Raw genomic sequence first — 27,231 nt, 5'->3', positions numbered from 1 at the left:
GGAGGAAGTAGCTGCCATTTAATATTTGCACCACAGTGATGTTTGTCTGTGGTATGACACCTGCCTTTTTCCTGTTCATAGAAACGGTCTGCCATGATCAAGCTTTGAATCTTGAACCAATGACCTAGGAATGAAATCCTTTAAATCCCATTAGGAGCCTAAGCTCTCACTCTAAATGGTTTCAAAATAAATGTGTTTCTAAAGCGGTACACCTCCCTGAGATCTTTTGATAAAGGGTGGCATATAAGTTGAAATAACAACAGCAGCAACAACAATGTACATACCAGCTTAGTTTTTAATAAAATATTTTTTTCCGCTGCCACTTACTTTCATGACAGTATGTTCCAGTAAAGCCCTTCTCGCAGGCACAAGTAAAATTGCCTCCTGGTTGACTGACACATTGTCCATGGGGTCCACATACACTGGAGGAAATTAATCGGACGCCTTTCCGGGTAGCATTTGTGAAGACCTCTATTGTACAGCTGTCTATTACTAAGAATAAGACATATGGCTTTTAAGTAAAAGAAAACAAATCCTGCATACAGTCCGCCTTCCAATGCAGCTTTTTCACCTGCAGCGCACAGCATTTCATTAAACTAAGTCTTCCTAATATTTAGTAGGCATATTTAGAATGCTCTAAGAAACTTCATTCACAAGCAGATTGGAGAGCTGGGCCTACAAGGGTACATTAAAAGAAGGCAATGTTTCCCCCCTTTCATTTAATTTTCCATAAGAAGGATGGCACATTCTAGTTTTTGTACCTTGTTCTATTTTCCTTCCTAGAGTTTTAGTTTTACTGCTAAAATCAAACTGTATTGCTTGCGTTTACATTTTTAAGCTAGCAAGACTTGTCACACTAATTAAGAAAAAAAGCAATTTAACCAACGGCCACCTTTCCTGCAAGATGTCCATTTTTATACCGCTTCTACGGTAGGTACTTAGCTACTACCAAGTAAACAGGTTTACAGGACAAATATACCTTTACACGAATTATTTTTGCAGTGATCCTTAAGGTGAGAGCAGTTCTTTCCATCATAGTCATCGGAGCAAGCACAATAATAGTCTTCTCGCAGATCATAACATTTAGCTCCATTCTGGCAAGGGCTAGGCTTGCAGAGATCAATGTCAAGCTGCAAAAGGTTTAAGACAACACGGGTTAACATTCCTAAAGTATGCCAACACATAACGTTGCATGTTAAAATTCTTGCAGTTACTTCAGTCTTTACAAATTGGTTGCACACACTTATAAGGGATGTAGCTTTCCAGTAACAAAAGCATTTTCCAGTCCAAATCAAGTTTTTGTTTACACCAGAAGCATAAATTACAGAGTGTCACTTTTGCTAAGACGAGAAGGTGTATTGCTACGTTAAGAATGACTTCTCCCCCCCCCCCGTATTATGCAAAATGCAATATACAGATAGGGATTACATGTATCATTTTCAGAGAATCACCCAACAATTTTTCTCCCCTGGGCTGGCATCTTCTCTGCAAGATGGGAATATGTTTGAAAAGCATGTGCCGACACAGCCGTTGGGAGAATTTAGCAGGGGATTCAGATTGTAGGGAGAGAAAAAAGGCTCGCTCTTCTAATTCTGTGTGTACATTTAAGCAAGGTGGTTTAAAGCTGATTTGTTACTATTATGGTGATGAAAAGGGACAAACTTAAACAAGCCTTGCACCATGTAAGCATTTACAAAGACAAATCCTTTTAAGGAAATTATTAATCTTAATACAGTATTCTTGTACCAACTGCATTTACTTTAAGCACCATCTACCTGTCAGCAAGGCAGACATAGAAAAAGCATGGCACCTATCTGATAAAAGTTCCTAGATTTGAAATATGGACGAAAACTTTCAATGAAATATACAATTCTATTATTCTATGTCCACCTGAAAAGTCCTTTTGCAGACAGCAGAAGTTGTCCCTGACCTACTCTTGATTTAGAACTATCTTTCTCAGAACTATCACATATCATTTTCGGAATATGAAAGAGGGGAAATTCAACACTCCCTAGTGGGGAATATTGCAAGGGCATTTGTATCCTTTTAATGAAAAATTTATTTTCCTGCAGCGAAACCCAAACATGGAGCAGTTAGTTATTCCCCCAGGATATGATAAGCTACACTATTTATCTCTGGAACGTATCACAATAGAATATACTTGTCCAAACACATTAGAAAATTCACACAGCAGTATGAATGCACACAAATTGGCCACGTTAAATTTGGAATCTGATTTCTAGCCCATATGAAAGTTTAGCATTTATGAATGTGGCAGGCACATAGTGTAAAAATCAGACCCCTATAAAAAAATCATCACATTGATATTTTCAGTAACTAATAGATGCTTATTCCAAATATATTATGACCTTAGCTACTGGGGTTTTACTGCAGAAGTTTGTCTGTTTACATGGGACAGTAAAGTGAACAGCTGAGTGGCAATTATCTAATTGCACAGCCATGGGTTGCTCGGGCTTAAATTATAACAGGACTCTTTCCAGAATTCAATCCATCAAAGCTATTAAGAAGGCCAAGGGATCCTTCACCTCACAGAGATCTCCTGAGAAGCCTTGAGGACAGAGACAGCGGAATCCATTCACCAAGTTCTCACAACGCCCTGCATTTTGACATGGGTTGCTCATGCATTCATCAACTTCTGTTTCGCAGTTCTTTCCTATGAAACCAGGGGGGCACATGCAGTGGTAACCATTCACGACATCCTACGGGAAACAAAAGATCAAAAGGAGAGCACTTATGTCAGAAGGTACTGGGAACAGACTTTCGTATCACTTTCTTCAAATAAAATCAAACTAGAATCCCAGAACCACAAATTTTCATTTCATTTTTTTTTTTAACAAGAGAGGCAAGATTCATCTGGATTAACAACAAAGTTATGCTTTAGTACAGAACGAGTGGCTCCTAAGCCCATTCTCCCACAGCTTTTAATCTCTTTCTTTCTCTTTGGTGATTACTCATAGCCAAGTAAAATTGTCCTCCATGAATATGGTGCTAACTATGAGTCTTCAAGTGACTGTGGAGGCCAATTCTGGATCCACACATCCTTCCACAGTAGGGACATAGGTTTCCGGGAGGGAGTTGATAAAGGTGAGGGTTTGCCAAATATGCCTTCCTCTTAGCACGTTTCTCCCTTTTGCCTTTGGTAGAGGCTATTCTCCAATAGAGATTTAATCTAGACCCATGGGGGCTACCTGCTTCCTTTGAGCCTGCTGGATGTTCACATCTCCACACTGTGAAAAGTGACTGTTTATAGGCCTACATTCTACCTCTTGCCTTTTAACAAACTGATGAGCCGCTGCTAGCTTTCATTTTTTATAACTATGTCCTCAGGAGAAGGCAGCTTGCAGTGCATCCAAAAAACTGCACCTATGAAATGGCTACATTCATTACATATCCAAATTGGTTATCCCTGCAAATCACATAAGGTGTTTTCTTTTACCAAACCTATGCTCACTTTTAAACCCCCTAGCACAGCTATTCTGGTTAAAAGTGAAAAAGCTAAGTTTTAAAATCATGTTTACTATTCCAGGATAAATTCCTAGAACCTTTTTAAAAGAAAGAAAGTAAGTTGCTTTCCAACCCTGTAGTACAGAGACTGATGACACAGAGAAACATACCAGAGTAAGTAGCTCAGCAGTTTCATGTTTGAATTTTTAGAATTCTTGGACAAATGCCACCTAGTACTACTAACTTAATCAGTTGGCTCCAAAGCCATCCTATGAACGTTTCAGAGGAACAGTTCTTCCCGTTTGCCATTCAAAATGCTAACATGTGGACCGTACTTCAAATGTTCATGATTATTCTAAGAATCATTTAACAGCAGCATTCCTACCTAATCTTAGTACCATAAAGTCAACAGTCTTTTTTTTTTTTTAACAGAAAGGGAAGGGGTGAGTGTGGACAGAGTTCTACCCAACTGCTCTTGAAAGAAACAAGCCTGCACCAAAATAGTAGGCACATACGGTTCAACAACTACTCAGGTACAACCCACCAAATTTAGACATTTGTCCATTTGATTTCAATGGAAGGGATATGAATTGCTCCTACTGAAATCAATTGTGCTTCAAAAGCACTCAGGTTGGCTACATTGTATCCCATTTATTTAGATTGTTTGTGGCTTTTATCCCTTCATCAGCATAATTTCCAATTTCCCAAAAAAGAAAGATGCGTGTATGGGATGTGAAGAACAACATGCAGCATGATACAAGGTCCTCCTCAGTAACGCGGGATGGAATTTTTCCTCATTTTGCAAGTTCTTTAGCAACAACGAATGGATGCTAACTGCAAATTATGATATAAAACAAGCTTGGCATCTGAAAAAATTCTCATGCAAATTATCCAGAAAACCCACGTCACTGCCCTCAAATATGGTTTTGTGTAGGCTGGCTTGATTTACTCTTTAAACTAGCAATGCACACGCAACTTAAAATATATTGTGATAATCAATGCAAGGCTAAATGCTGCCAGAAGAAAAACAGCTCAAATATATTGCAGACCTCCCAAACACTCAAACTGTTCCTGAGGAGCTGTTAGAGTGGGGAGAAGAGGAGAGTGGGGAATTACAGGGAAACAACCCCTGGAGGGTGAGGGGCAGTTCCAAGTCTGACAACCAGTGTTACCTGCTCTGCCTCATTCAGATGCGGAGCTAAGCTAAACCATGGCCTGGCAAAGATGAGCCAACGTGTGGGCTTCCAGAGGGGAGATCATGGTCACTTAGCTCCTCCTCCAGTTGTTCTGCTGCTGCACTGAGTGAAACTATGGGTTGTCTTAGTGCAGGCATGGCCAAACTTGGCCCTCCAGCTGTTTTGGGACTACAGTTCCCATTATCCCTGACCACTGGTCCTGATAGCTAGGGGTGATGGGAGTTGTAGTCCCAAAACAGCTGAAGGGCCAAGTTTGGCCATGCCTGTCTTAGTGTGAACCCAGGCTCATGGCTTAAATCTCTCATGCAAACCATGAACTGTAAGCCCATAGGATAAACCTTGGTTATAGCTTGTGGTTTGTCTGGGGGAGTGAAACCAGGAATCTGGGTTAAGGCAACACTTCAGACCAAACCATGGCTTCACTCAGCACAGCAGCAGAATTGGAGAAGCAAAGCTGTTGCAATTTTCTTTCCAGGAGCCAGCACACCTGCTCATTCACAGTAGTAATAATAGTAATATTTTTATTATTTGCACCCCACCCATCTGACTTGGCTGCCCCAGTCACTTTGATCGACTTCCAGCATATAACTAAACCTTCATATGGCTTAGCGCATGCTTCCTCAACCTTGGCCCTCCAGATGTTTTGAGACTACAATTTCCATCTTCCCTGACCACTGGGTCCTGCTAGCTAGTGATCATGGGAGTTGTAAGCCAAAAACATCTGGAGGGCCGAAGTTGAGGAAGCCTGGATTAACATGTGAACTGGGCCATAGGTTGAATTTTAAGGAGCAGCAGCTCCAGAGCACCTCAAAACAAGAAAACAAAACAAATGCATTTAATCTTACCTTACAAGTTCCTCCATTTTGACACTGCCCATGACAATCATTAATATCTAGGGATAAAATACAAATGAGATTAAAAATAAAAAAGACTGGAACTCAATTGCAACGAATAGACTGAAGATGAGTTAGCAACGTCTGTTCATTCTTAATAAGCAATCTGAAGTCTTCCAGAGGCAAGGAAATACAAGCTGTATGGGTGATGAAGGTTTGAATACCAGGCAATATTCAAGCAAAAACGTCAAGTTAGTCTTCCCGAGACCAGAATACTGAAGCTATTCCCCAAGTTAGTTCATTCCACAACTCAAACGTTAAGGCTTTAGATGCAAGGAAACATCTGCTAAGGGAGTCACCATACATGGTTCTTTGAAAGGCTTTAAAGATATCTTTATCATTTCTAAAGATGTCTTAAATTAGGAATTAGGAAGATTTTGATCTATTCTATAAATAAAAGCTATTTTAGGGTCAGATATATATATATATATATACGCAAGATTAAATACTGACTGATGTGACAATTTACTCCTTTCCATCCTGGAATGCAGTCACAGTAATATCCACCAATAAGATTTTTGCAAGAATGAGCATTAAGACAGGGTTTCCCTTCACACTCATTAGCATCTGTGAAAGAAGAGAAAGAAAAGCAGGGAGTGAAGAACAAACCCAGAAATAGACTGCCCTTGCACCAAAGCAGAGCCTCCAAAATATCAGCTACATGTCACGGTGACATGTTTGCTGATATTTTCAACATGCATGCTGCATAATTTTCACTATAAAGCAAGCACCAATGATTATAAGCTTCAGATTTTTGTGGTTCTATTAAACTCCAGTTATACAGCTAAGAGAGATTATCTGAACAGGCCAGCTCCCCAAGTCTTTGAGCAAAAGCATAATAAATACTAGTTTGGGGAACTGTGAGCAATGACGGCTACCGTAGGAGTTTTTCCAGGTGTGGAGAATATGTAAATGATATCCAGCATCGACAACGCCTAGGAATTTTTCCAGGTGTGGAGAATATGTAAATGATATCCAGCATCGACAACGCCTAGGAATTTGTAGACAATGCCTAGGAATTTATAGAAGTGGTAGGAAATGCAGCAGATTGGAAGAATGAAACTGGAAATCTGCCATGTTGGTTACCACGAGGGCCCAGCAGCCTCTACTTGAGCACCCATTGACTTGTCCCCCTGCTGTCCTTGCCCATTTCCTGTGACTTCCCTCGTGGTTTGATGGGTCTTGGGCACAATACAATCCAGGTTGGGGGAGTGCTTAATGGTGGACTGTGCCCAAGGAGTGACGGACAGGTCTAGCCTGCCCACTCATCTTCAGAGACTACTTAAATTCTTCTGCATAGCCCTGAGGCATGCATGTAGTACAGGAAAAAATATTTTGGGTCAAGCAACGTGCAGGAATAAGGGAGCAGTCGATAAGCACACACCCCGAGGCAACAGGAGCCAAGTGTAGTAGCTTAACAGTGCAAGCATGCCCTAATTTTAGCCACCCTAGGAGTTAAATCCACCACTATTATCATGCTGAAGACAATGTTGCTCAAGTTTGCAGCAAGTGAGGGAAGGATGCTTTTCAGAATGCAACATTGTCTGTTCCTGCACTCAAGAGGCATTTAAAAGCATCACACATTCTGATTCTCACAAGATTAACTCAGAAGTAGCTAAAACATCAAAGGAAGCATTTATACAAAATGACTCAGAAGCAGCTAAAACATCAAAGAAACCATTTGCACAAAATGACAACAATATACTTACAATAATGAACGTGACTAATTTTAAAGATAGCTTACAGTCTTGACTTACCAAGCTGGCAGGTTGCCCCAATCCACTGCTGTGGACATATGCATTCAAACCCATTAATGCGATCAACACAAGTTCCACCACTAGCACATGGGTTAGAGGCACACTCATCAATATCTGGGGAGGAAAAGAATGGTCTGAGACAACCATACATGTTGTTTTCGATGCAGATAAATGGGCATAACCATAACTCTTTAGGAAAAGGCTATCAAATCTCATGGACAGTTTGGAAATCACCAAGCTCTGATGTGTTTATGCTCAAGTGGTCCCCATCAGGAAGTGATCAGCCCTCTTTAAGATCCTAAAGCAGTTCCACTGCAGTGCAACTCATAAACAGACACGTTTTAAACCTTCCACGATATTAAGCGTGAGAACTCTAAGAACAATCCTGATTCTTTTTTAAAAAAGAAAGGCAACCAGCTCTCATTCACTAACCATTTGCTTAAGTGTAAATATATCTTTACAATTTCTGGTATTAATCAAGGCATGTCCAAAGTCCATTTTGGGGCCTAATCCGGCCCACCAGAGTTTAATCCAGCCCCTGTGGCAGTTTATTTCCTGGGGTAAAATTAAAATCCAATAAAAAGCTCAACAACTTCAATCCTAAAAAAAGGTCAAGAACTTCTTTGGTCGGCCCTCACGCATGTTCACTTCATCAAATCTGGCCCTCTTTGAAAAAAGTTTGGACACCCCTGTAATACACTCTCCGTTTGCCCCTAAGTTAGTTCACTATTTAATTCAACATCTATTGGCACGCTGGCTATAAATGATAAAAAAGTTTTAGCAAACTCTGCAAGATGAAGAAGCCTGAGAGTACACAGCAGCACAACACAAGATGCTTGGCACTCTTGCCATTGGATGCTTCCACTGGAACTGAACAAATGGAGCTGCTAACCTGGTTATAGCACCTTGTTTGTGTAGTGGCTAAACACCAAAGCGATGCAGTTCTTGCCTGGTTTAGAAACAGGGTGTTTCCTGATTCTGTGAAAAAGCTAAGAACGTAACTACATTCCTGTCACTTCTATGCTTCCAGGAGTCACATTTGGGATACCCACCATGCTCATGGCAGCAACAAAATTTATTACAGAACCCTTGCTGAAAGAAGGTTTGATCCTTCTCATCAGTAATTCCTCACCATATGCCTTTGAGGGCAAAGTATTACATCAAGGAATAGTGATGCAAGCCCTCAACAGAAACAGAAAAACACAACTCGCCACTACTGATTATTTTGCTACCCACCACCTCCAAAAATATACCACTCTCCTTCCGCACCTCCTAGCAAATGTGCTGCTGCATGAAAAAATCAAAGAGTTTGCTTTTTGCCTCAACTTTCAAGAGAGTTCTGTTGTTTTGATCCTATACATGTGTAATCCTAAATGTGGTGCTGCAGAGGCCACAAGGAAAAGGATAACAGCCCCCAGATAACACTTGAACTGAAAGTTACTTTGCCAGGAACTTTTTGATTATAAGCATGTTAGCAAGGCTCTTAAGCACTTGCACTCATTAGGTGCTGTGCAATGCTCGATTAACTATTAATCTGCTACATCAACCAATTAAGCTTCTGACTGACCAAGAAAGGCATTAATAACTGGACAACCACAAAAAAATTCTAAAAACTACAATGGCAGCCAACATCTTAAGTAGCCTCTGCCCTTCTCACATATGATAGAATAAATGCTATTTCTAAGATGGTGCCGCCTATGATACATACATGGACGCATGACTAAAGATGTAGAAGATGTTCTCCTACAGATGTGTGGCTTTATTATGCAGATTTGATCCATCGACTGACAAACTCATACAACTAAGATTTTATTAGCTAAGTGAGAATCCTGTTATTGTATCAAAGTGGAAGTGCGATTTCAATTCACTCAATGAACATTTATTTGCTATAGTTACAAGCGCCTAAGAGGAGCGTTTGCATAATCAGTTTGTTTCATGTGCACATACAAGCCATAATACATCTGAAACCAAGCTGTACCTACCAATAGCACACGTTGGTCCACTCCAGCCTGCTGGGCACTGGCATTTGAAGCCTGATGAAATTTCGTGGCAAACTCCACCATTAGCGCAGGGATTTGATACACAAGCATGCTCAGCTAATAAGAAAAGAAAATTATCCTCAGTACCCAAATCCAGGTTTAAACACTTTTATTTCCAAGTATGTAACAAAGGCCTTGTCCTTCCTTCACAAGAGCCTTTTGCCATCTTCCCAAGTTTACTGGAAGCTCTATCTGGAATACTTTTACAGACTCTGAAATTTGTCTGCTTCTGCACTTGAACTAGAACATCCTTACGCAACACAAAGGGCTTACTCAGATTCCTAATCCTGGTTTGGCATAAGCAGAAGCTTTTGGTGCATGCACTCCTAGGCTCTCCTCACTCATGGGTAGCGATTCCCTACTTCTGACCCTACTTTGCCTATCCATATGAAACAACAAACTGTGGTTTGCATCAAACAAGCACTGGGGATTGGGGAGAGGAAGAAGAGGAGGGAACAAAGCTCCTCAAGGCTTGTTCATATCTAAAGGGCCCAGAGTCTTGTCAATCTGCACACAAGTTTGGTATTTAGCCATCTGAAGAAAACCGATTTTAGATTAGTCATCAAGGGTGACAAATAATGACAAAATCACCAACAACTATGTTTCATTTAATCATGAAAGGTATATGGAGGAACATTCTTGTCATCGTAGAAAGTTGAACAACAACAACAACAAGACATGCAATTGTTTGTCAGTACCAATTTCACAGTTCTTTCCAGAGTAACCATCTTGGCAAGCACAGCTGTATTCGTCTGGTTCCGTATTCATGCAGGTTCCACCATTCACACATGGGTGATGATTTCCGCAGTAGTTTAAATCTAGACAGAGGGCAAAGGTGGAGTCGGGTTATTTGACACAAGAAGATGCAGAACTACTACGTGGAGAGCTTTCAAGAGAAGGGTAGAGGCAGGCAGAGTATCTTTAACACCCATACACCTGTGCCCACTTTCCCCCTTTAATTCATTTTGACTTCGTATCAGTCACTGGGTATATTGCCATCTCAACCAACATCTGTGATGTAAAGACAAGATAAAGCAAATCTCTTAGGAATAAATGCATTACACTCACACTGGCCTGGTTTGCACATCACACTAAATCAAACCATGGCTTAGGGTGAGCCTGAAGGATCCAGAAGAGGACATCACAGCCGCTTTGCTCCTTCCTGGCTGTTTTGGTGCTGTGGTACACTGAACTAAGCCATGGTTTGGGCTTAGCATGTTGTCCTGACTCTGGCTTGTGGTTTAGCTTTCTGGACAATCCACAAGCTGTAAACCATAGGGACAACCTTGGTTAGAGTTTGTGGCTTGTCTGGAGAAAGCTAAACCGCGTAGCTGGGCCTGGATGACACAGTAAGCCAAATCATGGGTTAGTTCACTGTTGGTGTGGCAGCAAAACAACTGGGGAGGAGCAAAGTGGATGCATTTCTTCTCTGGGAGCCCACGTGCTCATGTTAAGCCATGGTTAGGGATGGCGTGACATGCAAACCATGCAAGGGCAAGCTTGCAAATGGCAAAACCTGCCTGCTTGCTTAAATGCAATAGGCAAGTGCCACCAGAGAGTTAGAAGACAGATGCTCTCTGTAGTGAGCACATGCTTGGCAAAAAACAATCGATATCAGGTTACTAGTTAGTAATGAGATTTAAATTTTAACTATGAATGGAAGTTCAGTACCTTTGTTGCAGAGCAGACCACCCCAGTTGGTTTCACATTTGCATTCCCAGGGGACGTTGCAACTCCCATGAGCACAGCCTGGGTAGGGGACACACGCATCGCAGAACTGCCCTTCCCAACCATAATTACACCTAGACATAAGTGCATGTTAAATGTTAGCAACGTGATGCTTAATTATCTATAATACACATATTCAGAGCACTGCATTTATTATTTAAAGCAGGCTAATTGTTCCACATGTAACAGAATACTGGAGTATTATTGTGTTCCCCTGTCAGAATGCGCATCTCATGATGTGATAGCCATACTATACAAGGATTAAAAAAAACAACCTGGCAGTTCCCAGGTGAATAAAGGACTTCTGCCCAGAACTTCCATATACAAAAGAAATATAGCTCCACTGCAGCAGAAACAACTGACAAGGCGGAATTTGTTTTAGGCATAACCAAGAGCAGCTTATTTGTACCAAGATGTGTGATTCGTTTTTTAGACCCAGAAATGGCCCAAAATGAAAAGCTCTCCAAGTTGCCGTTATGATGCTCAAACTCCATTTATTTCAATGGCATTTCGATAGACTGTGTCAGATTTGCTGTAATCCCAAGCATACTTATTGCTTAATACATCCCATCAGTTTCAATGAGGCTTACATGTGCATAGGACTGTAAAGTTAATCTGTCTTCACAATGCTCTTTAAGCTTACAGCAGCGTCCCTGCTTACTTGCAGTAAGTTACAAGATAGTCAAACCCCAGGGCTCATTTGAGAGGTCTAAAAATGGCTTAGGCCAACCAGTCACAAAACAGGAGTACAAGGGCAGAGCAGTAAAAAAAAATGGAGGCAGATGGAAGCAGAGATTGGCTTAATCAACTGGAAATTACTGGCTTGTAGCAGGTAGTTCAGCTTTCCTCAAGCTATATACAGTTATTGGTTCTGGAGGTACTGATTTTATGAATCTGAGTAGATAAGGCTTTCTGCTTTATGTTTTTCTTCCTCATCACATGCTCCGCAAAGCATTTTTACCCATCTCCTCTCATTTCTTCTCGCAATCTCCTTTTGCACTAAAACCGGAAGCTTGGGAGGCTGGCATAGGGTAACAGGTATTTGCTGTCCCTTTTACATTCAATTCTTGCTCTTATGAAACTCCCATCTCTTACCCACTTCCTCTCTATTTCCATTTTATTATTACCATTACTCTTGGAGCTGCTGCTAGACAGTCTAATCCAAAAGCTACTGAATGACGAGGGGATGGGCTGCATCTGAAAGCGAGCAGACACACTAGCAGTCCCTGGCCCAGTTTTGAGCACTGCCGGTCTTGGGAATACTTGGTTCATTACAGCTTGCTTTTCTTATTGGTCAAAAAACCATTGACTCCCTCTACAAGAGCTTGAGCACAGCAATAACTCAATCACAAAACAGAAAATGAAGGTGACATGGAACCCCTTCCAACGAAATGATCTGCCCATGAAGAGCCGTTGGAAAGAATGGAATGATGGAGGGCAGTTGTGGAGCTACATGTGGGGCACAGAGAGTCCCATGAGGATTTGCTCCTGCCCGCTTAGGTTGTGTATGGCTGCTAAGCAGGCAACTTTTCATTTCTGTCTCCAGCTTTCCTTCCCTTCCCCCCACCTGTCACCAGGGCTGTAGCTAGGGGGGTGGAGAGGTGGGCCACCTCCAGGGGCGCAAGCGTTGGGGGGGGTGGTAGCGCAAAACTGTCGAAAAATATGTCCATAGATATAAATATCCATTATTGCCTCATAAGAAATGGTTTTATATAGAGGGTACATTGAATGGGTGGAGGGGGGGAGTTGGAGGAGAGGAGGAAAGAAGAGCTAATTTGTCCATGCTAGGGGGAGCAATCTGGACGCTTCTGCCAGGGGCGCAGCTCTGTCTTTCATTCCGTTTCTTGCTGTAGCTCCTATTTAATTCATTTCCTTTTTGCTTCTGCCATGTTCTTCCCTTCCTCCTTCCTTTATCTTACAGGGTTTTTTCTTTTCTATGCTTGCCTCTCCCTATCACGTGTTCTACTGCCCTTTCTGCTTTAGCCTCCCTCTCCCCGAAAGACCCAATGAACACACTGCCTCTTGGCTAACATGCAACTTTTGCTATGAGCAGGAGCTTTTCAAGACCAGTCTTCTCGCCTCATTTGCTCCCTTTTCCTCCCACCACCCCAAAACATGTATCTTCAAGTTTTTCTTTCTGGCTTTTTTTTTTTAAAACCCTCTTTTCATCCTGAAGTTTTTTTCTGTGCATCTCCTGGGATTTCCAAACACTCCTCCTCCTGCAAGTCTGCCAATGTCACTCCTCTTGTGCAGGGGTAGTGCTGCTTTGGCTATATGTAAACAACAGCATTCCCCCCCCCCCCAAACTGGAAATGATTACAAGAATGATTGCATGAATGGAATGAGAAAATACTGCATGGGTCTATCCCACAAAGCACAGTTGGCTTTGAAACGTGGAAGGCAAATGGAACATTATGAAGCCACGTGGGAGGAGTCATGGAGGAATCTCATTTCTTTGGGGAACAGTCTTTCCATCTAAGAAACAGGTATTGTTACCAGGAACTTACCCGGTGGCAGTATAAAGTTAAAGGCCCAGTACAACAAAGCAAACCAGAGAGAGGTTCATTTACATTCATTTTGTTTACCTACATGCAAACCAGCTACCTGCACATGGAAAAGGCTTATGGTTTAACTGCCGAATTTCTGCAGGAACCAAATAAATAAGCCTGTGACTATACACAGTATCCACATTTTCCATGCTCCCTTACCATGCAAGTTGTAAAGATCTAGTTGATTTTGTGCTGCACTATCAACATGTTTCAAGGGACAGCGAGTTCATTTGGATAATTAAAGAGTTTTGGTAAACAGGGGTTGCTAGGTGCTTAAACGACAAAAGCTCCTGCTGTATTAGCGCGGCATGCGTCCTTGCGACTACAATCTAGAACAGCAAGGGATCCTTGCGAAGGTTTTCCTCAAATGTGGGTGGGTGGGGGAGGCAGGCATATAATTGGGCGCCTCATAAACCTAAACAACAAAGCACGGGTTTTCCCAAAGTGCAACCTCCCACAGAGACTGCTGAAAGGGGAGAATGAAGCTGCATGTTCTTGACTGCTGAGGCTGAAGGCTTCAGGTGCAAGGTGAACTGGCACAGTGAATGGAGGGAGGGAAGCCAGGCAAATATGCCTTGTGAGGTTTCTACGCCCAGGAACTGAAGACCTAGGGTATCATTTCAAGAATTTAAACCACTGAGCCTAGGGCTTGCCGATTGGAAGGTCGGCAGTTCAAATCCCTGCAACGGAGTGAGCTCCCGTTGCTTGGTCCCAGCTCCTAGCAGTTTGAAAGCACGCCAGTGAAAGTAGATAAATAGGTACCTCTCCGGCGGGAAGGTAAACGGCATTTCCGTGCGCTGCTCTGGTTCGCCAGAAGTGGCTTAGTCATGCTGGCTACATGACCCGGAAAAACTGTCTGCGGACAAACGTTGGCTCCCTCAGCCAGTATAGTGAGATGAGCGCCGCAACCCCAGAGTTGTTCACAACTGGACTTAGGGGTCCTTTACATTTACCTTTTTAGCCCTAGGTGGAATGTCTCTTCCCCTTGCACCTTCCCTCCCTTGATGAAAGAATTGTAGAGTTGGAAAGGACCCTGAGGACCACCAAGTTCAACCCCCTGCAATGTGGGAATATGCAGCCGTCCCAGACGGGGACCAAACCTGCAACCTTGGCGTTTGATCAGTGCGAATGGGGTGCTAAAACAGCCTCTCCCTCACTATTCATTTGTCCTTGCCATTGCTGCCCTTCTGAACAAAGAGTAAGGCAGAGGCTCTTTTAACACCATATTCCCCCAGTGTCCCTAACCTTCTTGGCTCAAACCACCCAGATAAGCCAGGAACCCCATTCCACCTGGCCTGTGAGACAATCCCCGGCGCCTTGTGACAGTGTGATTGCGCATGTGGAGCTATTTTCCTGGAGTTGCTACAGGCTTTGCAAGAGCAGTAGTGTCAGGAACACCAGAATTCGAAAGTAACCAACTTTTGCATGCTGCAACATCAGGAGATGAGTTATGGGAATTGTTTTCAGGGATGCCAACAGGATTTCCTAGGCCAGTTAGGCTGTGTGCGGATTGGGACCTCCACAAATCCCCACCAAGAACTGCTGCTTACGTACATGTATTAACTTAGCCTAGTCTATCTCACAGGACAGTTACAACGATAAAAAGGGGGAGAATATGGTAATATACGCGACCCTGAGCTACTGGGAGGAAGAACGAAACACAAATATATGATGCCATGAATGTAAAGAAAAACAAACAAGCACAAAGCTAGAAAAGCAACCCCTCTAGCTTTAACTATAAGATTTCATAGTCCTGATATTTACCACAAAACACCCCCTTCCAAAAAAGTTTGCCAACCCTGATAAATAACAAGCCAAAAATAATCTAAATAAGTGCAATTTCACCATTTTGGTGTCTGAACTAGAAACTCCCAGCTTGGCCTATCTCAGAGGGTTGTTGTGAAGATAAAAAAAGGAGGGGGAGTAATGGACACAATCTTGAGCTGTCCTTCCTATCCCCTTATACAACCCTTTTGTCAGCGTGTATGTCAGTATCTAAATTTTCTATCAAAGCAAATGCCAGAAACCCTTCACACTTTTTATCTATTAACCTTGCAGATTTTTGACACTTCACAAGGTATAAAGTGAAATTGGAAAAGGGTTGGAAGTTTGTGCTGCTGGTCTGGCGCCAACGTGCAGAGAATTTCAAAACTGCTCAGGAGACTCCCACCTGCTACTCTTTTTCTGCCCACACATCAGAAAGGAAACATCTGTAAATAATGCAAGAGGACGTTAGGGGAAATGGGAATTTGTGTTTCTCTCCCCATCCACCCACTCTCCTCAATGCCTTCAAAGATACTCCTCACAATGATGTTCCAGAATCAAAAACAAGTAATTGCCACTATGCAAATATGCCCGTGGGCCAGGGAGTCTTTGATTCAAATTTCATGTCAGCCATAATCTCAGTTAAGTAACTTTGACCAAGCTATTGTCTCTGCCTCGGCCCACCGTCTCTAATATTATTTGCATACTCAAATAATGGAAAGTTAGGCACTGAAATATGTAACTGAAATGCGGATAAAGATACACATTAATACAGCTGAAAATTAAGAGATAGGATATAATTAAAGTGGGATATTTCAGTTTATTTCACCACTACAGCAGATTCGGTATACTGTCACGCATCCCACAATATTCCACAACAGCCCACTTCTATGCTAATTTATATATTAGGAGGGGGATGCGGAAACAACTATCTCCCTGGTTTTTTAGCTTCATAACATCAGAACTGGTTCAGTTTAATGCCATTACTTTAATTTAGAAAGCATTTGGCTAAATAAGGGTTCTTGTTATCCAGACATGCTGCTGCTTCACAAAAATGCATTTTCTCAACCTAGTTCGATTATCAAAAGGAAGTAAAAACACATATTGCTGCCCCTGTGGCTGATACGCTAACCAAGAAAGCAGTAAGCGCATAATATATATCACAACTTTTAAGAAGCAGCTAGTTTTGAACATAAACACCTGCAGAGCTTGCATCCTACAGTACATTCTGGGGTGGGGGCTCCAGGTTTTGAGAGGACTGGTGCCTTGTCTTCCTAAAATCAGAAGCCCAAGAGCCACCTGTAATTTTAAAGGTCCCACAGTTCTCCAACATAGCACAGCTTGTGGGCATTGTGGGAAATTTAAAATCACAGGCAACTCACAAAACCAAAGTTGGAAGTGGGGATGGAAAAGGCAAGGTCCAATCCAGAGAAGGCATCAGCACCAATGGGCCCTTGGTAGCTACCAAATTTTGCCACTGCACGTGATCCTACTGCAAGAAAAGACTTGGCTTCCTATTACAATGTTGTACCAGTAAAAATGATTGCCTAACCAAAGGAACGCAGTGTTGACAAGTCAAAAGGTTATGTACAGCAAGCTGATTAGTTGTCACATCTATAAAGGAAGGATAAATTGAAGGTTTCCTGCCTAACAGGAAGTATGGTCATATTCAGCATGAATAGAAGCTGGAAGAGCTTAATTTCATTTCTGTATGTGAAATTGTTCAGGAATTACTACACATCCCCAGAACCTGCTGAAAAATTAAAATGTTCACAGGGAAAATTAAGAGGATGCCTGAACAGAACAGTTCTTCATCATGACTGAAACTAAGAAAGGGGAAAGAAAAATGGGAGTCTGAGCTCACTGCAGCTTTAATTCGCTGCTGCATTAATAGGACTGTTCTGTGATTGGCTACATAAAAACTGCTACTGCAAAATGTTTATTACGAACCTTATTATGAAGAATTAAAAGAGTAACGTCTGTATCACCAAGGCACCACAAATACAGTGTCACACAAATTCCCCTTTGCCTCTGAAAAGCCCCAAACTATTTTGCCAGTGGCCGTAAAAAACAATTGAACTTTGGTGCATGCGTGTGTGTGTGAAACATAGCCACCTATTCATGAATTCAAGAGCTTTCTTCACCATACAATTATAATATGTTGATTTTCTGCATAATATTCCCTTAGGAATCATTTAAGAGCTCTGACTAAGCAGGATTCTTCAACATCCCCATTCAAAGATCAGAACGGATATACCAGAGTTCCATTCAAAACATTTCAGAAGCAGAACGAACCCAAGGATTTCTGAAGAGAAGCCACTTCAGCATAAAACAGCTCTCCAGATGTGGCTGAACTACAACTCCCATCTTCCCCGACCACTGGCCATGATGGTGGATTCTCAATGGCAGCTGGAGTCCAACAACATCTGGAGCGCCACAGAGTCCCCATCTCTAGCATAAAATAAGAGCCATAATGCATTCAATAGGATGGAGGCTAAACGAGAAAAAACTACGAAATACACAACACCGCTGGTGGACCTGTAAAGTACACAACTGCATACGATGCACATTATCTTTTTTTAAAGCACTGCCATGGCCATCAGCCTAATGAAAGCAAACTCCTACACATATGCTTGCACTGGAAAATTTAGGTAAAACGTTTAAGACAGGAAAGGACTAGTGGAGATGTGTGTGCATATCTTAATTTCAGAAGCCAAGTGCATCATAGGAAGGGGTAAACACACACCCAATTCAAAACATATCACCGCCACTGCTATTGAGTTAGGGCTTATCTACATTTACTCTTGTCCTGTTTCCTATGGATTGATGTTTGCTCCGATTTAGCACTAAAGAGTAGGTTTTCCCTGGGAAAGGAACAGGGCAAGGGGGAAACCGCCTGGGCTTGTGCCTACAAAGCACAGAACAAGCAGAAGTGTGGACAAGCCTTTAGTGACATGCAGACTATGGTGCTGGTTGTTGTTATTTAGTTGTTTAGTCGTGTCCGACTCTTTGTGACCCCATGGACCAGACCACGCCAGGCACTCCTGTCTTCCACAGTTTGGTCAAACTCATGTTTGTAGCTTCGAGAGCATTGTCCAACCATCTCGTCCTCTGTCGTCACCTTCTCCTTGTGCCCTCCATCTTTCCCAACACCAGGGTCTTTCCAGGGAGTCTTCTCTTCTCATGAGGTGGCCAAAGTATTGGAGCCTCAGCTTCAGGACCTGTCCTTCCAGTGAGCACTCAGGGCTGATTTCCTTCAGAATGGATAGGTTTGATTTTCTTGCAGCCCATGGGACTCTCAAGAGTCTCCTCCAGCACCATAATTCCAAAGCATCAATTCTTCAGTGATCAGCCTTCTTTATGGTCCAGCTCTCACTTCCATACATCACTACTGGGAAAACCATAGCTTTAACTATACAGACCTTCGTTGGCAAGGTGATGTCTCTGCTTTTTAAGATGCTGTCTAGGTTTGTCATTGCTTTTCTCCCAAGAAGCAGGCATCTTTTAATTTCGTTACTGCTGTCACCATCTGCAGTGATCATGGAGCCCAATAAAGTAAAATCTCTAACTGCCTCCATTTCTTCCCCTTCTATTTGCCAGGAGGTAATGGGACCAGTGGCCATTAACCTTTTTTGATGTTGAGCTTCAGACCATATTTTGTGCTCTCCTCTTTCACCCTCATTAAAAGGTTATTTAATTCCTCCTCACTTTCTGCCATCAAGGTTGTGTCATCTGCATATCTGAGGTTGCTGATTATTTCTTCCAGCGCTGCCTTGTCATGGCGAAGGGGCTTGAATAACTCAGAGAAGCTATGAGCTATGCCGTGCAGGGCCACCAAGACGGACAGGTCATAGTGGAGAGTTTTGACCAAATGTGATCCACCTGGAGTAGGAACTGGCAAGCTACTCCAGTATCCCTGCCAAGAAAACTCCATGGACAAAGACAACAGACGGTGCTAGTACAAGGCTGTAATTCAGTAGCTGAGCACCTACTTTGAGTACAGAAAGTCCATGTTCTATCCTTGGCATCTTCTGGTCAGACCACAAAAGACCCACCTGTAACCCTAAAGAGTCACTACCAACCAGAACAGACTAACTGCTAGACAACAGTGAGCTAGATGTACCCGTACTATGACTTGGATTAAGGCACTCATGTTCCTAATCGCCATTAGTCAACTCAGACTAACTACCCTAAGGAGGTATGTAGTTTTGTGCTGGAAGCTCAAAGCAGGTAGTGTCATTACACTGAACGGTTAGTGTAATGGCACCAGCCCATTTTCAGCTGCCAACAGTCAGTAATAACAACTCCATGTAACTGAACACATTTAAGCAAACAAATGTAATTCAGTATGTTACTGTAACACCCAGGCTCTCCTGCCACACACATTCAGCTGATCATGGAGACAGTCACTTTGCTTGCTAGAAATGTGAGCAATAGGGTTCAGAATTGCCTGTTCTTGGAGACAGGCTGCCATACTTTCCAGAACAGGTAAAATGGAAAAAGGAGACCAAAATAATTACCACACCTCTCAGATTATTTCGACTATAAAATAAAAACACACTTTGGGTTTGCTGCTATATGCATTTTTTTAAAGCACCAGTTTTGGAAATCTAGGGTCAAATTAAAAAGCAGGACATAACATATCTGAAATAAAAAGATCAACCTTAAGAAGTCAATAGCCTGGTTTGCATGTTAAAGCCAGCCATGGTTTATTGCACTATGGCTTGTTTTATAATCCAAATCATGTCCAGCACCTTAAATATGGCCTGTGTACTAACAACAAACCATAACCTGAAGCCATAGTCTGTTTTTGAAGCTTTAATTAGTCTGACATTATATGCCAGAAATCCATTAAGCTACAATGGGACAAGGCAAGAACATCTGGAAAACAAACCAAGCATTCATGAAACAAGCCATGGGCTGAACATCTTATGGTTGTTTAACAAACCATGGCTTGGAGTTGTGTGTGAACCAGACCAATATACCAAATCTTAGAAGGTTTGCTTAGCCACTACATCTTTCTCACAAGAGCATAAGGTAAGATTTAAGAAAATACACCCCCCAAACCCAAATCTGCGTATATACTTACTTGCATTCCCCAGGTACAGTGCAGCCCCCATGGACTAAATTACATCCTTGTTTGCATACAGCTATCAAAGAAAGAGGGTTAAACATCAGTGAATGCCAACACTTTAGAAAATTTAGTTAAATGGCTTCATTTTGAACACTGCATTTTCTTCATGAAACAAACCTCAATAACACACCTATCAAGCATTTTAACTACTTCTCAGCATCTCCTGAATATGAAAGCTGTTTTCTCCAGGCAGGAGAGATACAGAAGTTCTATTTCAGACACAACAAGAAGTGCAGAGGGAAAGGAAGCACAACTAGACACTTGTGCTTCCTGTTCCTCTACAGGAGTTTCATGTCTAAAGTGGCATTTATCTCTGTTCTTATACAGCCAAGAACACTTTCTAATTCTGGAAAGATACATATTCAGTGATATAAGAACTCCTACGAACTATTATATATTGAAGCTCTGCAGCTTTTAAAATATGCATAGCTCTAAAAAAAAAACATCAACCAGAACTGTCTACACAAAAATCCATTCCATAAGTATCTCAAGTTGCTGCACCACAGTCAGACTTCAGGCTGTCCCCTCAGATTAAGCTTGTAGAGCAATCCAGCCTCTCATTTGACCATCAGTTTACATGTTCACGTTGTTAAAGCTGAGGCTGAAATATGTTGAAAGGAGAATGTCTTTGGATAAAAAAACCCAACACCCAGCTACAACCAGGGTATGTGAAAAATACAAAGTGATTATCGGTGGTACACCAAGGGGAGTGAAGTTACCTTGCAAGCTGCCTTGAGCATTTTTTAAATTGAAAGGTGAGATAAAAATACAGCGGTACCTTGGTTCTCAAACTTAATCCGTTCCAGGAGTTTGTTCAACTCCCAAAACTGTTCGTAAACCAAGGAGCGGCTTCTGATTGCTGCAGGAGCTTCCTGCACTCAAGCAGAAGCTGTGTCAGACCTTTGGCTTCCAAAAAATGTTCGCAAACTGGAACACTCACTTCTGGGTTTTAGGTGTTCGGGAGCCAAGCCGTTCGAATACCAAGGTACCACTGTATTCAATAAATGGCTTAATGAAGGCAGATGGTGGGCATGCGAAGAACTCAAGAGAAGGACTGCATGCAGCCAAAACTCCGGGATTCTTTGCCTATCTAGGAGTTTCAGATTTGGTGGAGAACACTGAATGAACATGAAAGTTGATCTCTGCTTCATGGTTCAGTGTAAGAGCACACGGCAAGCATGCAGACCTTCCCAGGTTTCATTCCAGGCATTTCCAGTTTAAAACGATATAAGACTGTAGGGTCAGATGAGTCCTCCAAGAGCTTGGAGAGTCATTATCGGAGAAGACAATTGTAAACTAGTTCAGCTTTTGCCAACCAGGCACCCTCCAGATGTTTTGGGCTACAACTTCTGTAAGCATAGCCAGCACTACTGATGGGAGATGCAGTCCAAAACATCTGGAAGGTGTCAGGCTGGTCTAGAGAAATCCATGGTCTGTCTATGTATGCAGCAAACTTGGGCCTTTTAAACATTATTATACAATGTTCTGTGGCATGATCAGGTCATGAACAAAGAATCAAGACTTTTAAGATACAAGCGTAATATTCAGTTTTAAGAATGAGTAGTGTGGTACCTTGTTTACATTCGTCACCCATCCAGCCTTCCATACAAGCTTTATTTCCATTTTGGTCACATGTGTAGTGGCCCACGAAATCATCACGAGGGCCACAAAATTTATTGCACTGGGGGCCATAGTAGTTTTCATCACATTTAACTCGTATTTGTGCTTCAAAATGAACAACATGACCATTCAACTGAAGGGCTTTCCAACGATCTTCTGGGTTGATCATACCAGCAAATGGCACTCTGTCAATTAACAGTTCTTCATCTGGAAAACAAAGAGAGAGCTCAGTATTCAAAGTGTGCATATCCATTCTGACAGAGTATCTCCTATCATAGGGACAAAATGGTCAGCATAAGTCAACTTGTGGCTTGTTCACAGGACTCTGCACCAGGAGGTGTTGACTCTGAATGGTGATTTGCACAATCATCAACAACATTAACAAATCAACAATCCTGATCCTGCTATGTTGCTGCTGCTAAACTGAACTAAATATGATACCACTGTGTGATCCCCCCCATGAGAATTCAAAGCACAGGGCTCCAGGACAGATGAGACATGCTGGGATAGCTCAGTTGATAGAAAATGAGACTCTTATTTTCATGGTCATGGGTTCAAGCCCTGTGTTGGGCAAAAGACTCCTGCATTGCAAGGGGTTGGACTAGATGACTCTCCCGGTTGCTTCCAATTCTATAGTTCTATGATGCTTTGATTTTTAACCCCTCTATACACACACAGCACAGTCTCTATCCAGTTCACCTCCTGCCCTCCATACTAACTTTTAAAACAAAACTAAATGCATGCACACAAGGGCTAAATGCATTTAACAATGTCACAGCTATAGTTTAGCCTTTACGTTTGCGGTCCTCCGGGGTTTACTTACATTAAAGGGAAAATACCAGAGGCATGAATAAGTTGGTACATTCCTGTAGCCAGTTTCTCAGAAGTACACCCACTTGAGAATACACAGCTAGCCTCTGCTAGAGTTGAACTCAAATTTCATCTCAAACTATTTTAGATTGTTTGGGGGAAGGGAGGAGAGGAAATTCTCTCCCATATGCAAGAAGAGGCATGTTGTTCACTACAAAGGGCCAGCTTAAAAATGTACCATGAACCAGGAAGCTGCAGCTAGTTTGGACAGTGTCAGAGAGAAGGGAATCCTGAAATCAAAAATGCAGAGGAGCAGCAGTGAGGAAGTCTCTGTGTTGCTCTCTCAGATACGCAGTAAACACAAAATCTAAGAACAATGGCTTACAGCGAGCAAGCTTTCCCCCGCTTTTTAAAACCCTGTAAAATATCCACTGTACTAAGACATGCTCTTGCAACTCCAAACTGCAGGATTCCTGCATGTTCCAGTATAGGAGGGCTAATTCCAGTTTGCCCTTCTCTTGTTGCATTGGCATTTTGCCCTTCAACCCACCCAGCACCTGTGCAAGCAGAGAAGGGAAGCTAGAATTAGCCCTTTGTATGCAAGGCAAAAGGCAGCATCGTTGCTACTCAGTACAGTACAGCTTAGCAGGGTTCTCACCAGGCCTTCTGCATATACCTCCTGAATACATATTAGGGTACTACTCCCTTCAGCAAGGGTGCTTCCAGATGGGCTTTGTTGTAGAGCTGGCACTTCTCATACATGCTTGTTTTTTTGAAGGTTCGCATAAGGCTATCATCAAAATCCCAGCTCATACCTTTATTATTAATAACCCATCCTTCACCCTAACCTCCCAGGGTGCGTCACCATCATCTAAGCACGGTATTGAAAACAGTTCAAAACAACTTCCAATCACATCTGTAGCCAGATGTATAACTAATAAAGGGATGGGTGCAGGAGCCTGCGTGGAAACTGCCTTGCCTGAAGTTGAAACCAGATGACTGCAGGTACTGCATAGTTCAAGCTTTTAAGTGCAGTACTCTGATATGCATTATGGTCCCATTCATTTAATATTTATTGGGTATGTTACTCAGCATCCTGTTTGCCAGAACCTCATTTGTTACAAGTGCTTTGCTGGAGGGAGGATTTCTATGAGTTTGTGAGCACAGAGATGTAGGCAGCCACCTAGACATTACTGGGGAAACTAGCCGTTAAGAGCAAACACTGGGTTTTCAAAGGAAATGAGGGGTAAATGGTCATTTTAAGGGAGAATCCTTACCCTTTCTCCTGCCTGGCGATTTCTTATTGCACATAATTTCATAGCTCTGAAACTGGAAACCTGTGCAGCTTGAATGGGCAGGAAAGAAGGAGCCTTGGGGGAGAATCAGCAGGTGCTGAATTGCACGGGGGTGACTGGGAGGTGCTCTCTCTCTCTCACACACACACGCACACGCACGCGCGCGCACACACACACACACACACACACACACACAGCCTGGCATACGCTGCTGCTACCCTTCATTTTTGCTTACATCCTACCCATCACCCTGCTTCCGGCTCTAATGATACATGACTAGGCACTGGTAATTAACTTCTCCCCACGTAGAGGTATCCACCAGGCTTCTGCTAATGAATCTTGGCTAGGACACAGGTGCCCATAACTTACCCCACCCCCCACCCCCATTCACAACTGTCAGTGTCCTATGCCTCCCACACCTTGGACCGCTTAAGCTTTGCTTCAAGAGCTCAGATTCAGAAACTGCATGTGCCAATTTGGTAGAAAACAAAGGAAGCACTTATTTGCTCTGGCTAGGAACATTCACTGATAGCCGTCTGTCTTGGGAGACAATGGAGGAGTGTGCCTTTGGAGGTGAGGAACAACTGGCATTATATAATTTTCCCCCTTACACCTTCTGGGTTGTTTTAAGCCCACAAGTCACCATTGACTATTAAGCCACAGGCTTTGTTCATAGACAACAAGCTAACTTTTGACGGATCAGTAGCTGTTTTGCTAACGTTGGTTCTTGATATTAAGCGGGTGATTGCTGCAGTTCCCCAAAGGCCAGCAGTAGAGGAACAAGTTACTCATTCACACCCCAAGCACACAAATATGATAACTTGCCCGATAAAGAACCGTGGTCATAAATCAGGTGCACAGCCAACTAAAGATGCACTGCTTTGTCTTCAATGGGATGATCACCTCCATATTAAAAACCCCAGGTTTCCCATTGCTACATAAGTGCCCTCACTAAAAATGATTTATTAACCAGCATTGTTTTACAGGGAAAGCCGTATGCTGTTTTAGTAGTATAAGCCAAAATTCGGAAAGAGACTGGAGGCAACAGGTTGTCTACAGCAAGCCATTTCTCTGAATACTACTTTTTCAGAAACTACTGAGCCAGCCTTAACAAAAATGTATTGAGTGGAATTCAACGTTATGCTATTACAAAGATTCTTTTTGCACATGCTTGAAGCTTGATTATTACCCTCCCCACCCCACCCCGCCTGCTGTTCTGGGTATTCTCCTGATGCCCACCCCCACCCCGAGCCAGTCTGGAAGGAAGGGCATGCAGAATAGCCTCACTGTGTAAGTGGACGCCCTTTTGCAGGGTTTATACTGGTGGGATTTGTTAGGTGAAATCCCATTTACATTGTACATTGACCAAGATATACACCTTGTAAGCTGGCATGCAATTAAGGAAAAGCTGGTAGAGAAGAATCACCACACAATTTAGGAAATTTGGCGGGCTTTACCAGCAGGCACGCTATAACCATGGTTCTTTAGGTATAAAACCAGGACTCCTAAGAAATACACACAGTTTTTCTAGAAGAGATGCATTCTCCTATTTTGATCCTTTCCAAGGTACAAGAAGTCAATGACAAACAGCACAGAAACATCCAAGCAGTGGCAGGGGTTTCAATTTAATGCTAACAAAGTAAAGTGAACCATAGTATTGCAGAACCAGGATCAATCAGATTAGCAGTTTCCAAACCGGATCAGCTATTTTTCTGCTGCTTAATATTTAGATAAATATATGCATCAACCAGATTTTCCTTGTCCTGAGCCATAATTTTTAGCAGGCAAAGAATAATTTAAGGAAAAACACCTCTCGGCAAATTTCCTATTTTCAGATATTTGAAGGCGTCGCTAGTGTTGACTCACAGAAGATGTTATGAGTCCCAAATGTCTCTAGGTATATGTCCAACAGATAATGAATCTATACACCAATGAAACCGATGCAGTGAGGCCCATAACCAAAGCACCAGGGGAAAGGATGTTTCAGAATCTACTTTCGTTTCTCCACACACTTATGGAATCATACATTGATTATACAATACAGGCCAGACTGAATAAATCTAAAGGCAACACAGCATGCGTTAACTGACACCTTGTCTTCAGCCCCAACCAGTATTCCCAGGATAACTTTCAATTACAAAAATTAGGCAAATAATCAGCCCCACACAAAATGTCATTCTCATTATCTACCAAGCTGCAAGCTTGAAAGCAACAGCTGCTCTTCGCAGTGTTAGAAACTGAGATATGAAAGCTAGAGCCCAGGTTATGGGTGCAACAATGGAATGTCTAGGCGCACTTCTTTAATAACAAGAATACAAAGCTGAAAATGAATGAACTGCAGCTAAAATATTATGTTCATTTTTTATATGGTCTAGTCCTTCCCCTGTCCACCCCTCTAATATTCTTAAGAGAGTCTCTTTTAAGAATCCAGTCTTCAGAGAGTAACTGGAAGTGCGGAGGCAGAAAAAGCTCCTCCTTTCCTTCCACTCTGCAGTTTTAATCTGAAAACTTAGGCACTGTACTGCCCAGAGCTCAGAAGCTGCTCACGCTAATGAAATTACCAGTGGCAAAATGTGCCTAGAACAATGGGAATTTCGAACACTGGCTCTTAGAATCGAAGAGTCATAGAAACGTTGAGTTAGAAGGGATCCCAAGGGTCATCTAGTCCAACCCCTTGCAAATGTGTTAGAGAACACATTTCCAGTTATAGTGGAAGCATATTGATGCATTCATAAGTGCTGTAGCTTAATCTGTAATGGCATCCTCACTTCATATGCTATCTAACTGGCCACCCCAAGCTTTTTAAAAATGGCGTGCAGCAGTTTTTCCTACTTTTTTCCGTTTCATAATGTTAAAGTTTTAATGATATACTCACCAGCTTTTGTCTCATTATCCCAATCCCAGGCTTCTATTATTAACGTGAACGATCTCTGAAACAAAAACACAAATTAATTACTGGAGAGGAACAAAATAAATTATTT

At 42.3% G+C, this 27,231-nt stretch overlaps 1 protein-coding gene across 2 annotated transcripts in view; it reads right to left on the bottom strand.

Annotated features, from left to right (window-relative positions):
• JAG2 (jagged canonical Notch ligand 2) overlaps positions 1-27,231 on the bottom strand; it is a 95,644-nt gene that overhangs the window by 26,093 nt on the left and 42,320 nt on the right. Inside the window, exons 3-14 of one of the 2 annotated variants that reach the window (XM_082216713.1) lie at positions 27,126-27,180; positions 22,098-22,352; positions 20,481-20,541; positions 11,022-11,152; positions 10,049-10,168; positions 9,294-9,407; positions 7,312-7,425; positions 6,008-6,121; positions 5,507-5,553; positions 2,547-2,720; positions 980-1,130; positions 328-492 (exon numbers count right to left, since the gene is read on the bottom strand). In XM_082216713.1, the coding sequence (XP_082072839.1) occupies positions 328-492; positions 980-1,130; positions 2,547-2,720; positions 5,507-5,553; positions 6,008-6,121; positions 7,312-7,425; positions 9,294-9,407; positions 10,049-10,168; positions 11,022-11,152; positions 20,481-20,541; positions 22,098-22,352; positions 27,126-27,180 (1,501 nt within the window). The remainder of the gene's footprint in view (positions 1-327; positions 493-979; positions 1,131-2,546; positions 2,721-5,506; positions 5,554-6,007; positions 6,122-7,311; positions 7,426-9,293; positions 9,408-10,048; positions 10,169-11,021; positions 11,153-20,480; positions 20,542-22,097; positions 22,353-27,125; positions 27,181-27,231) is intronic. The other variant, XM_082216714.1, reaches the window with a different exon arrangement.

Source organism: Podarcis vaucheri (assembly GCF_965113315.1).
Source record: "Podarcis vaucheri genome assembly, chromosome: 1".
Classification (NCBI taxonomy): Eukaryota; Metazoa; Chordata; class Lepidosauria; order Squamata; family Lacertidae; genus Podarcis; species Podarcis vaucheri.
The sequence above is the reverse complement of the archived record's forward strand: the minus strand, read 5'-3'. Positions and strand labels throughout refer to the sequence as shown.